General features: G+C 47.9%; 1 protein-coding gene across 1 annotated transcript; it reads left to right on the plus strand.

Annotated features, from left to right (window-relative positions):
• The first annotated feature begins 628 nt into the window (after window positions 1-628).
• Tnfrsf10b (TNF receptor superfamily member 10b) lies at window positions 629-10,874 on the plus strand. The gene is made up of 6 exons (XM_036198523.1): window positions 629-702; window positions 2,262-2,411; window positions 3,413-3,687; window positions 4,180-4,274; window positions 7,730-7,805; window positions 9,166-10,874. The coding sequence occupies exons 1-6, from the start codon at window positions 629-631 to the stop codon at window positions 9,519-9,521; spliced, it is 1,026 nt and encodes a 341-aa protein (XP_036054416.1). The 3' UTR covers window positions 9,522-10,874.
• The last annotated feature ends 1,584 nt before the right edge of the window (window positions 10,875-12,458 follow it).

Below are 12,458 nucleotides of genomic sequence, written 5' to 3' on the forward strand. Positions count from 1 at the left end.
GAGGCTTGGAGCACTTTCATCTTTATAGGCTTCCGTCTGCACAAGAATTCTGAGGCGATGTAAGTAAACACAAGCCAGGCTGTATTCTACTCATTCCCATGCTATATTTTACAGATAGTAGGACAAATGATCTGGCCAAGGGAAAAAGAATGGGTGGGAAAGGCCACAAAGGGATTGGTGAGGGACAGGGACATGGAGAGATTTGCAGTTGGACGTGGAGAGGCCACAGCAGGCTCAGAAGACCCCAGCTGTTTAGGGATACCCTGTGGTGTGGGAACTCCGTGGAGTCAGAGGGAAAGAAAAGGATACAAGGGAGCTTGGGTCTTCTGGGGTACCCCCGGGGATGTAGGAGTTCCAGGGCCCCTGTGTCATACTCGAGGCATCTCTGGCAGAACTCAGGAGAGTCTTTATCTTCAAAGGTGCCTGGTTTACACTGACACTCCGTGTCCCGGGTGGAGGTGCAGTTACTTTTTTTTTCTTTATCTGTAAGAGTTAGAAGGATGAGTTTTCCCGGTTACCATGGTAACTCTTCCTCATGACATAGTTCCCTCTGCTTCAGCTCAACTGAACTTAGGAAGCAATAACCAGGGCCAGTTTCTATAACATCACAGCCTGGGGCATGCAGACAATGGCTCCCACGAGCAGCTACCAGTACTCAGAGCCATACAAAAGGAACACAATTTATGACCTCATGCATCAGATGTGAGAGGAACAGTCTTTTAGATCATGAGGACAGGCGCAAGGGATGCACAGAGGATGATCTTCAAACTCCTGGAAACAGGAGGAGCATGAAGAAGCAGAGACTGAGCTCTCACACCTACCAAGAATTCAGAGCCTAGAACAAGAGAGCCTAGCCCAGAGCCAGCTGGGAACCCAGCCTGAACCCATTCAGCCATTCTTTCCTCTGTTACCAACTACGATCGTTAATCTCCATTGTTAACTTGATAAGATCATCTGGGAGATGGGCCTCTGGGCATGTCTGTGGGGATTATTATCTTGATTAAGCTAATTGGGTGGGAAGACTCATACACTCTGGGTGGCACCGTTCTTGGACTAGACTCCTGAACTGTATAAAAAGGAGAAAGTGGACTGAGCACACACACCTGTTACTCTCCGAGAACGGGAGTTGAGCAGCTGTTTCAAGCTCCTGCCCACCTTAACTTCCCTGCCTCGATGTGTGGTTGATACCCTTGAACTGTGAACCAGTTCAACCCTTTTGCTTTGTCTGAGCTTTCATCTTAGCAACAGGAAAAGAAACTAAAACAATAACTACAACCTCAACACTTTAGCAGGCCCACAACAGGAAAGATGAATGCATGTTGAAGTTTCTGTGGAAGGTTCTAGGAGTGGCCTCAGGTCTCACAGGACTAGAAGGCAGCCATTACTAAGAAAAAGCCAATGGATCCTGAGGGTAAGGATAGAACATAGCGTGTCACTCATAGCTGGAGACCGACTACAGGGACAGAGGGGAAACTCTCAGTGGCTCTTTTCCTTTCTAACCTGGTGCTGCATCCCATGATCCACACTTCTGACTTCAACTTCTAGAAAATGCAAAGCAGGCAAGTTGCTACCCGTGGTAACTCCAAATTTGCTCCTGGGTATCAAATCCATTGCAGAATTGAGGAGACTCATGCAGGGCCCAAATGGAATTAATGCCCCATTCCAAACATGCGGGGCTCTTTACTTCTCAGTTCTGGAACTCTGCCTGGAGACCTCCCTGGTCCACTTAGAACCCTGTATCTATCCCTCAAGACCCAGCTCTAATGCTGTGTGCTCTGTGGAGCCCCACCACTCCTCAGGACAAGTCCTTGCCCACGGGCACCAGGGTGCTTCCTGTTCACCAAGTGTGCCAAGTTATAAATCAATAGGTGGCGAAGGCAGTGGTAACCGCCCCATAATGCATCTGGGGGTACTAGGCCCTGCTCTCCACAGGGGCAGAGTAGTTTCTACCTCATTCTCAACCGATGGTTGCAATGATTCCTAAAACAGCACAGATGAATTCCCCAGGGTTTTTGATTTTTTAATTTTTGTTTCATTGAATTAAGGATAGGGGGAGAACAGGGTGGGGTAAAGATCAAATTGGGCTGGAATTAAGGTTACGAGCAATTAAGTCCACAGCAGTTATGATTCCCACCCCCCTAGACCCCACCTATGGGAAAGAACCCCTTTGTTCCATACCTTTCTCTTTTTTTTTCAGTTAGCATTTAATTTTAATAATACCTGTTATGTTTCAACAGTCTCCTGTGAATGTTTACACACAGTGTGAACACATGCTTCAACTATGCAGTGGATGAGCAGTCCATACCTTTCTTACAGATGCTGCAGGGTCTGCATGAGTCCAGGCTGTTGGGAGAGCTGGTGAAGTCTTCACCATCCGTGCAGGGCTTGCAAGCCCTGGTCTCAGGTGACAGGTAGCAGCCTGAGGAGGGGGGAAAAAAGATGATGAAGGAAACCTCAGGTCCTTCCAGAACTGCGGTGAAGACCTGTGTCCTAGTTAGACAGACCTGGGAAGGGGAGATCACTTCTGAGGAATTGCCTTCCTCAGATTGGCTGTGGGCATGTCTATGGAGCATTTTCTTTTCTCCTTTCCTTCCTTTTCTTTTTTTTTAATGACAGGGTCTCACTATGCAGCCCTAGCTAGCCTAGAACTCACTATGTAGGCTAGGCAGAAACAGTTCAAAGCAAGACTGGTCTACATAAGCATATTCCAGGATAGCAAGGGCTAAATAGTGAGACTTTCTCCCCCAATAAAAAGAAAGGATTATGAAAGAATATTATGAATCTTGGTACATCAATAAAGTAGGTAATTTGTAAAATAGACAATCTATACAGGTAGATGATGGGAAACCAACTCAAGATGCAGCGATCAGGTACCCATTCTCTTTCCAGCCCTTCTGGGACCTCAGGCCTACATCCCTATCAGGGTGGAAGAGGTTGGTCCTCCACCGATTGGAGCAGTAGACAGTGTTCAATGCTCTCTTTTGCCAAAAACATGATGAGGCTGTGTGTGTGCGGCTCTCTCAGGGTTCTCAGAGGCACCTGAGCCCGCTCAGCCAGCCTCACCCCAGGACCCCGCAGTCTCAACTTAAGCAATTTGAGGGAAAATAGTTTGCTTACTCTTCCCTGACCACGTGGTATTTACTATGATTGGTAAAAAAAAAAAAAAAAAAGGTCTGCTTATTAAAGGTGACAGAGGACATGGCTCAGTGGTGACCACACAGGCCTTCTCTTTCCTAACTTAGGATCTCCCTGTGGCCCAGGGCAGCTCAGCACACACCCTGCAGAAAAGGCAAAAAGGCTGCCACCATGCCTGCAGAGAGTTCCCCAAAGTCTGTACTGTGTGTGCCCAGATGTAGGGACAAATTTGGAGTACAGACACAAGGAGCCTGTTCTTCCTTTAATGCCATCTCAGGGACATTGGGCAGAGTGGGTGGCTCCCCTTTCATCACATCTGGCCAGCAGCCTTCTCACGGAATCTTATCATCTGTTCCTTGTGTGTGCCCAGGTGTACCAACGGAGAAGTTGAAGAGACTTCTTGTACCCCAAAGACAAACCGGAAGTGTATCTCACTCTTAGGCCTCATCATAGTGCTTGTGGTACCTCTGCTGGTGGTTGGAGCTTTGGCTATAATTTGTAAGACTAGGCTCTGGAAGCGAGTATTGCCGTACATGAAAAGAGCCTATCCAGGTGAGTGTTGGCTGAGGGTGGGTCCCTTGGACACCGAATCTGAATCTCCTTAACCTGCTCTTCTCCTTCAGAATTGCCCTCCCTGTGTCCCAAACTCCAGTGTCCTTGAAGCCTAGCCCTCTCTTGCTCCAGCAATTGATATACCATTTCCCACTTCCCCCAAACCACGGAAGCCCAGAATCTCACCAGTCCATCTCACTCTCTAAATCAAGTCTGAGAGAGGAGGGTGTGGTCAGGACAAAGAGACATCAACTCCTCAGCTGAGGATAAAGGTCAGGACAGGAGAGGGCAGGGGACAGCTCCGGTCACAGCAGAACCAGCAGAGGTTCTATGTAGTCTCTCCCCAAGTGCCTTCTCAGACTGAGGGTAGCCCCAAGCAGGAATGGCCCCTCCTTACCCAGGGTTGGTGCCTCTAGCTCATTCTGCTCAGATTAAAAAAAAGGGCTGCTGAGTCCCCTGCCCACTTGCTATGGGGACCTCCTTCTCTTCTAGGCCGTGAACAGGACCCTGAAAGTGTAAACGCTGTGAACGAGTCTCTCATGGGAGTGCAGACATCCAGCATGGGAAATGACTCTCGCTGCGACACGGTCAGTCCTGCAATGAAAGCCCCAGAGACTGTAACTCTGCTGAAGAGCAGAGTGTTTTTAATTGTATGTGTATGGCTGTTTTGTTTACATGTATGTCTGTGCACCACATGCATGCCTAGTGACCATGGAGGCCAGAGGAGGGCATCGGATCCCCTAGAACTGGAGTTTACAGCCAGTTGTGAACTGCTATATGGGCTCTGGGAATCAAATCCAGGTCCTCTGGAAGAGCTACCAGTGCTCTTAACCACAGAGCCGTCTCTCCAGCCCTGAGAAGCAGGGCATTTGAGGGGCTACACAGCCCAGAGAGGAAGGCCCATCATCTCCACTTGTCCAGGGTTGCTGTGCTGGCTTACTAAAGTGATTGGGAGCTCTGGGTCCACTCTCAAGCAAGTGGCCATTTTTAGCTTCCACATGACCCCAGACCATGTTGCAACTCTGCCCTTTCTGCCCTGCTCCTGTGGGTGGGGTTAGGTGGGAGTAGTGACCTCCCCTTGGCACTGTAGCGGGAGCACATAGTGCCAGCAGCCGATCAAGGATATGTGAGCCTAGGGTGGCCACACTGAGATGGGTGGGACCCTGCAGGGGGCCTTGGGTATGGACTCCTGAGTGTCCTCTTTGCCTTCTCAAAGTCATTTCCACACACTTGCATCCCTCAGGAGGATCTGACGTTCAGGGCAATGATCATACTGAGCCCCTAAGCAGTAGAGAATGGCCGTCCACGCTTTTTTGAGAGCTCACTGGGCAGACAAGATTTGGTGGCAGGTGTCACTGGAGACAGCTCTGGTTCATAGGCAAAGTGGCAGTTGTCACCAGACTCCTGGTCCAGGAGATGTAGAGACAGGGAGACAAAGGACAGGCTGCATATGGCCTACGTGATGCCCGAGCCGTTCCATGGAACATGCCAAGTCTCTGTGACATTCTTGCTGTGTCCTCAGAACCTGGGGCGGCACAGGCATGGAGCAGATGCTGTGGCAAAGAAGGGCTGAGTGTTTGGGCTTAATTTTTGTTGGACGTATTGAGGCCTCACACATGCTAGACAAACACTCTACACCCTCAGTAACTTTACAAAAACGTTTTTTGTTTTTTTGGTTTTTGGTTTTTGGTTTTTCCAGACAGGGTTTTTCTGTGTAGCTTTGCGCCTTTCCTGGAACTTGCTTTGTAGACCAGGCTGGCCTTGAACTCACAGAGATCCACCTGCCTCTGCCTCCCGAGTGCTGGGATTACAGGCGTGCGCCACCACTGCCCGGCTCAAAAAAAATGTTTTCTTGAGACAATATCTCCCTAAGTAATCCAGGCTGGCCTCGGCTTTGCCTTTCTGTCTCAGCCTCCAGAGCAGCTGGCGTTACCGGCCTATGCCACCAGTCCTGCCCAGATACTTCTGTTTTTACCATTGCCTTAGTTTTCTGTTCACACCTGTGGGGAGGATTCCACGAAGTAGAATTTCCAGGTCAAGGTTACGGAAGTGCTGTTTGGTGTGCACATGGGCACACACTCAGAGACACACACAGTCATGCCTGCACACATACTCACAATCAGACACACAAAATTACACATACAGGGTCTCACACACGTAGTCATGCCTATACACACTGCTGTTTTTCACGAGCTTTGATCAGACATTTAGCACTTCCTGTTGGCTTTGTTATAGCAAAGCATCCGTGGTCTCCGGTGTACATGGCTTTGTTTTACACATTTTTGCGTATCATTATCCTCATGTCATTAAGAGCTTCATAAGAAAAAAAAATGTCCCTATATAAGTATTTTCTCTCATATGGGTGATAGACTTCTAATTTCTTGTATTGCACATATGTGTTCATGTGTGTATACATGTATGTATGCATTGGTATGTGGAGGTCAGAGGTCTTTGTCAAATGTTTTCCTCACTTCTCCACCTTACTATTTGAGGCAGGATCTCTCCTTGGACCTGGGACATACTAGCTAAAGTGGCTAGCTGGCCAGCAAGTCTCAGGGGTTCACCTGTCCCCATTCTGGTGCTTGAATTACAAGCTCAGGCAGCTATGCCCATCTCCCTCACCCCCAGGCTTTTTTATTTTATGGGTTTTTTTAAAAAGACTTATTTATTATGTATACAAAGTTCTACCTGCATGTACACCTGCAGGCCAGAAGAGGGCACCAGATCTCACTATTGATGGTTGTGAGCCACCTTGTGGTTGCTGGGAATTGAACTCATGACCTCTGGAAGAACAGCCAGTGCTGTTAACCTCTGAACCATCTCTCCAGCCCCTTATTTTATGTTATGTGTATGAGTGTTTCTCCTAAATGTATGTATGTGCACCGCATGTGTTTCTGGAACCTGAGGGGATCATAAGAGGGTGTCGAATCCTGGGGGACTGGCTTTGATGCAGTGTTAGGCATCTGGACTCAGGCCCTCAGACTTGTATGGTCACCACTTTACTGACTGAGCCATCCTCCCAGCCCCAAGTTCCTAATGTTTGTCCCTCAATTTGTTCTAATATTCATTTTTAACAGTTAAAACAGTTCATTATTTATTTATTTGTTTGTCTGTTTATTATACAGAAGAGGGTGCCAGATCTCATTACAGATGGTTGTGAGCCACCATGTGGTTGCTGGGAATTGAACTCAGGACCTCTAGAAGAGCAGTTAGTGCTCTTAACCTCAGAGCCATCTCTCCAGCCCAAAATAGTTCATTTTTAACTGTTTAAAATCAGCAGATACATTCACTTCTTGCCACTCCTAGGCCCCCTCAGTTCCATTTGAATGTTGGGCCCTCCCTTCCCCTCTCCCCTGGTCCCTCCTCACTCACAAGTCACATGTTCATCCTGACAAGTGACTTCCTTCCACCTGGACGAGTTCTGTGTCATTTTTGCAAGTATGCTCCATTTTTATTTCCTAAAGAGAAAGGGAAATAAAATTAAAAAACAGTCATCAGCTTAAGTGACAGAATGTAAACAGTGCAGGAAGGAACCCAGTGAGTAGTAAGAGGACCCTGCAGCTCACCCCACTCCTGAGAGATGAAGGTGATACCAGGTTCTTTGGATCATTTCTTTAAACTTTTACACTGGATCTAGATCTGTAGACCAGGCTGGCCTCAAACTCACAGAGGCCTGGCTCTGCCTCCCAAGTGCTGGGATTAAAGGCGTGTGCGCCACCACCGCCCAGCTTCCAGCTGAGTTTTGTAAGAAGCCTGGGGCAGAGAGGTTGGCCAGAAGGAAAACCCCAGAGTAAGGGGGAATATTCAGTCTTGATGGAGGCTTATACAGTCGTACACTTGCTGCAGAACACTTGAGGTGAGCGTTTATGCCACTCTAGGCCACCAGCATCAAGAGCCTTCAGGCAACAGAGGCAGGAAGTTTACCTGTGTCTTCACAGAGACTTGAGAGGGGCGGAACCGTACCGGAAGTCTGGTCATCAGGATCAGGCCTGGGCCCCAGATCCCCTGACTCTGACGGGGCGTCTATGACTTTTGTTTACAGGAACTGGAGGAAGCTGTGAGTTCTCTAACAGGAAGGGATTTTCTAGTCCCAGCAAATGGAATTGACCCAGTTGATGGTGAGTGTTTTGTATGAGGCGACAATAGCACAGAAGCCCGGGGGATAGGAAAAGTATCCCAACTGTCATTCCCGTGGCACACAGTGCTCAGCCATGACAACTAAGGATGGATGAAAAGCCTGTACTGTTGTCACCGTGCTTAGGGACCACAACTCCCCCTCTCCTCCCTTCTGCCTTCATCGGGACAGAATTGTTAGAGTCTCTCTGTCCTTCTGTTCTGCCACCACCCCTCCCTTCACCTGCGTATGTCCCACCCCTGGCTCCGCCAGGGCCTCCAGAATGGTGCACTGGCCTGTGGTCATACCCACGGGCCTTACACTAGAAGCTCCTGACAAGGCCAGACTTAGTTTGGTGAGCTGTACCATAAATCACAAACCTGACTTCAGAGATGCCATGCAAAATGAATGGAAACCATCTCATGAGTACCGTTTCAGATAGTAACTACAGGAGTCGGTGAATCGAATGGCGCTTGTCTCCTTTCAGATGTCGTTAGTTAGTAAGTTAGTTTCACATGGGTCCCAGGAACAGAACTTAGGTTCCCTGCAAGAGCAGTATGTACTTTTAACCACTGGGCTCTCTCTTCAGCCCCCATTCTCAGTGCTAGAATGCTTGGGACTGAACCCAGGAATTTGAGTATACTGGGTAAATACTCTACCAGTTAAGCTACACCTCTTACCCTCCTTTCACTGACTTGACAATAGAGTCAACGGGAGAAAGCTTCCTGTACATGAATACAGCCCAAACAGCCTCCTTTCTCTGAGATCCTATGCAGCCACCCCTCTGTGCCTCTCTGAGGTTCATACCATGTGCTAACACCCTTCTACACACACACACACACACACACACACACACACACACACACACACACACACAATCTATGCACCTTCTCCCACTAGGCCAGCAGCCCTCTTGCAGAACAGGATTCTTTTTTTCTTTCTTTTTTTTAAAGGTATATTAAAAAAAAAAAAAAAAAAAAACTTCTTTAAAAAATGTACTTTGTCCATCTGGATGTTTTGCCTGCATGTATGTCTGTGCACCAGTTGCATGCCTAGTGCCTTGCAGAGGCCTGAAAATGTGTCAGATTTCCTGGGACTACAGCTCCAGATGATTGTGAGCCGCCATGTGGGTGTTGGGAACCCAACGGGAGTCCTCTGGTAGAGTAATCAGCACTCTAAACAATTGACCCATCTCTCCAGCACCCAGCTTCTTGGGTTTTGGGTGTGGTGAGGCCACAACAGCATCCATGGAATGGCAAGGGAGGGCATTAGGTCCTCCCCTTGGCTTCTGGATCTGATTTAGGATCCTCCACCCTCTATGAAGGGCTTGCAGCTTACCTGTCCCCCTGTTTTCTGACACCCAGGCCTGAAGCAAATCTTCAGTTTCTGTCCGAGCGCCGTGCCCTATAACTCCTGGAACAGCCTCATGCGACAGATGGGCCTCACAGACAATGAGATTCAAGTGGTCAGAGCTGAAACTCAGGGCCTACAAGAAGTCTTGTACCAAATGCTGCTGAAGTGGCTCAACCAAACTGGCCGCAGTGCCTCCATCAACCATCTGCTGGATGCCTTGGAGGCCGTGGGAGAGAGGTGCGCCCGGCACAAAATTGAAGACCATGCAGTGGATTCTGGAAAGTTTGTTTATCAAAAGGCTACAGCAGAGCCAGGCATGGTGACACACGCCAGCACTGAGGAGACAGAGCTGGAAGAATCTCTATGAGTTCAAGACCAGCCTGGTCTATATGGTGAATTCAGTATAGCTAGGATTGTGTAGAGAGATCCTGTCTTTAAAAAAAGACACCTTTAGTGTCTTTAGAATTAATTTTATTTTATCTTTCTGTATTTATTGTCCTATTACTGTATTATTGTCTTACTGGAAGCTGGACCTAGAGCCTTGTGAACACTAGGCAAGCATTTGAACACTCAAATGCATCTCCAGCATCTTGACTTGCCTTCTGTTCCAGCCTATCTTTCTGGCCCTCTGGAGGTGGAGCCAGGAAGATCAAGATTTTGAGGTCAGTTGGGCTACATGAGAACCTATAACGTGCATTCTATTGGTAAATTATCACATGCTGTCTAAACGTGTTGAGAGCTGACTATGGGAATAAAAAGGGTGCTCCTGTCCCAGGGTCTAACATGTTCATTTCACATGTCTACCAAGACCCCTCGTCCACAGACAAACTGCCCCCTGCCCCCCCCCCCACCCCACCTCCCTGTAACAGGGGGAAACACAAAACAGCCCAAATATAGAAATTTTAGCTGTCCTTGAGAACAGCTAAAAGGTCATCAGTTTCCAACCAAGGTCAGTAGTAGCTCTTTATTGTTAGACTCCAAACCAACCAGACTGCTGCACGGCTTCTCTGGCTCACAGTTGAGGGTCTGTCTGGAATCTCTTAACGCCCAGGTGAACAGATTTCTCACTCCCTCCAGTGAGTTTGCTGGTCTGGACACACAGAGAACCTAAAAAGCGCTACCTGTGGCGACCCATCCCCCATCCCCTTTCCTAACCACCTGCTGGGCAATCAGTGGAATCCTGGCTCCAAGTGCCTCTGAGACCCCAAAGAAACAAATTCTGTTTTGTTCCATGGCCTCCATTCTCCTTAGTCTGGGTTCCAGCCCTCCTTTACATATACCTGACCTGTCTAGGCGTGGATAACTGGGTCTTTTAAGCTATACCACTTTATATTTTGGTTTGTCTTTGTCTTATGGTTCTGGGTACTGGATGCAGGTCCAGTTCATACTTAGCACTTTCTTCGCCACTGGGCTACAACGCCAGTTTATTGATCTATAAGTTTAATGACTTTATAGGTGTCTATAAATACTTACATGTTTACAGGTAGGTGTTGCCAGATGAGACTTGGGAACTGTATCCACTGTGATGAACATGGCTGATGGATAATCTTGATTAGACTGTGAGGGGCTTTGCCCGGGAGATGGCTCAGCAGATAAAGGTGCTTGCCACCAAGTGTGATGACCCAAGCTCTATCCCCAGAAATCATATGATGGGAGACAAAAACAGACCCCTACAAGTTGTCTTCTGGCCTCTGTATGTGTGATGTGGCATGAGCGTGTGTGTGTGTGTGTGTGTGTGTGTGTGTGTGTGTGCAAAGTAAATGTAATTTTTCAAATCCAGTTGAGAGGCGCCTAGGAGATTGTAGCACACTCTTTTGGGTGTGTCTGCGAGGACGTTTCCACAGAGGATTGACATGTAGAACAGCAGCTGAGATGGGAAGACTTGCCATAGATTGAGTAGCATTATCCAATAGGCTGGGGCCGTGAATGGGATGAAAGAGGAGGAGGAGGCAGCCGGTGCCTGCAAACTCCATTCTTCACGGTCTGTCTGCTGCCACCACCATCACCAGGGGCACCTTTCTCCAGCCTCTCTGACCTTTCCACCGGGACTCAACCCCAGTCACTCTCCAAGGTGTCTCAGACCATCAGCCTTGGTTTAGGGTATCTTTTGACTCCTCTTATTTGAACTGAGAGGCAACAGGGCTCTCTGGTTCTAGGCATGTAAGCCAATTTCACGAGTCCCCTTTTACAGGGTTATACTGTTGGTTCCTATCTAGACTTCTCATCTCTGGCTGGGGTAAAGAGATGGGAGATACGTTAGGCTAGAGGTGCCTAGTAAGTTCCTGTGCATTTAATATTAGTGACTCTGAGTCCTTCCTGGGGTCAAGGGAGGAGGGGACAGAGACTTGCTCCTGATATCTGCATGCTCTCAGGGATGGTATATATGAATGTGAAATACTAGTAACTCATGAGTTCTCAGTTCTAGTGAATCAAGCCCTGGGCCATATTGGGGCATAAAAACCCATACTTGAGGACCGTGATCTCTGTAAGCACCTGAGCATTGTACAATACTAAACACTGAAATGTCAATTCTTTGGGTTTTGGTTTTGAGTCTGGGTCTTGGCTATGAATCCCAGACTGCCCTCACCCACAATCCTCCTGCCTCAGCCTCCTTCAAACTGGAATTACTTGTGTGCATCACCATAGCCATAAATAATTACTTTTAAAATACTGTGATGGGGATTTCTAGAGAGAGCTGGCACATTCAGATTTTTGTCGTCGATTCCTATTCTGTTTTAAAAAACCAATTTGTCTTTGAGACAGATTCTAAATATGTATGTAACCTTAGTTAATCTTGAACTCACTATGCAGAAAAGGATGGCCTCCAATTCAGAGACCTGCCCGCATCTGCCTTCCAAGTTCTGGGATTAAATGAGTATGCCACCACTGGGAGGTGGGTTGGGAGGGGAGGTTGGAGGGGGAGCAGGAGGAGAGAAGAGGGGGATCTTTGGTGTGTAAAATGAATGAAAAAATTTTCTTAATAAAAAATGTAAAGGTAAATAATTGATTTTTTCTTTGTGTATGAGTGTTTTGCCTGCGTATATGTGCCTGACATACATGCCTGGTGCTCTTGTAGGTCAGACAGCGACCTCTGATCACCTTGAACTAGAGTTACAGATGGTATGATCCACTATGTGGGTGCTGGGAACTGAGCCCAGGTCTTCTGCAAGAGCAAGTGCTCTAAACCATTGAACCATCTCCTTAAATCCTCAGTCTGTCAGCCCAACTTCTGGCCAAACCTCCTCCAACACATTCTAGCCACACAGCAGGACAGTGCCTGGAGGTGCTGTTATTCTGGGTATCC

Source organism: Onychomys torridus, chromosome 9 (assembly GCF_903995425.1).
Source record: "Onychomys torridus chromosome 9, mOncTor1.1, whole genome shotgun sequence".
In the NCBI taxonomy this organism is placed as follows: Eukaryota; Metazoa; Chordata; class Mammalia; order Rodentia; family Cricetidae; genus Onychomys; species Onychomys torridus.

What these genes read in the sequence shown, in the direction of transcription:
- Tnfrsf10b (XM_036198523.1), top strand. Translation starts at nt 629, where the DNA reads ATGGCTCCCACGAGCAGCTACCAGTACTCAGAGCCATACAAAAGGAAC. An exon ending in GCCCTGGTCTCAGGTGACAG is followed by an intron (nt 2,412 to 3,412) that starts GTAGCAGCCTGA and finishes ATGCCATCTCAG; the next exon opens with GGACATTGGGCAGAGTGGGT. An exon ending in CATGAAAAGAGCCTATCCAG is followed by an intron (nt 3,688 to 4,179) that starts GTGAGTGTTGGC and finishes CTTCTCTTCTAG; the next exon opens with GCCGTGAACAGGACCCTGAA.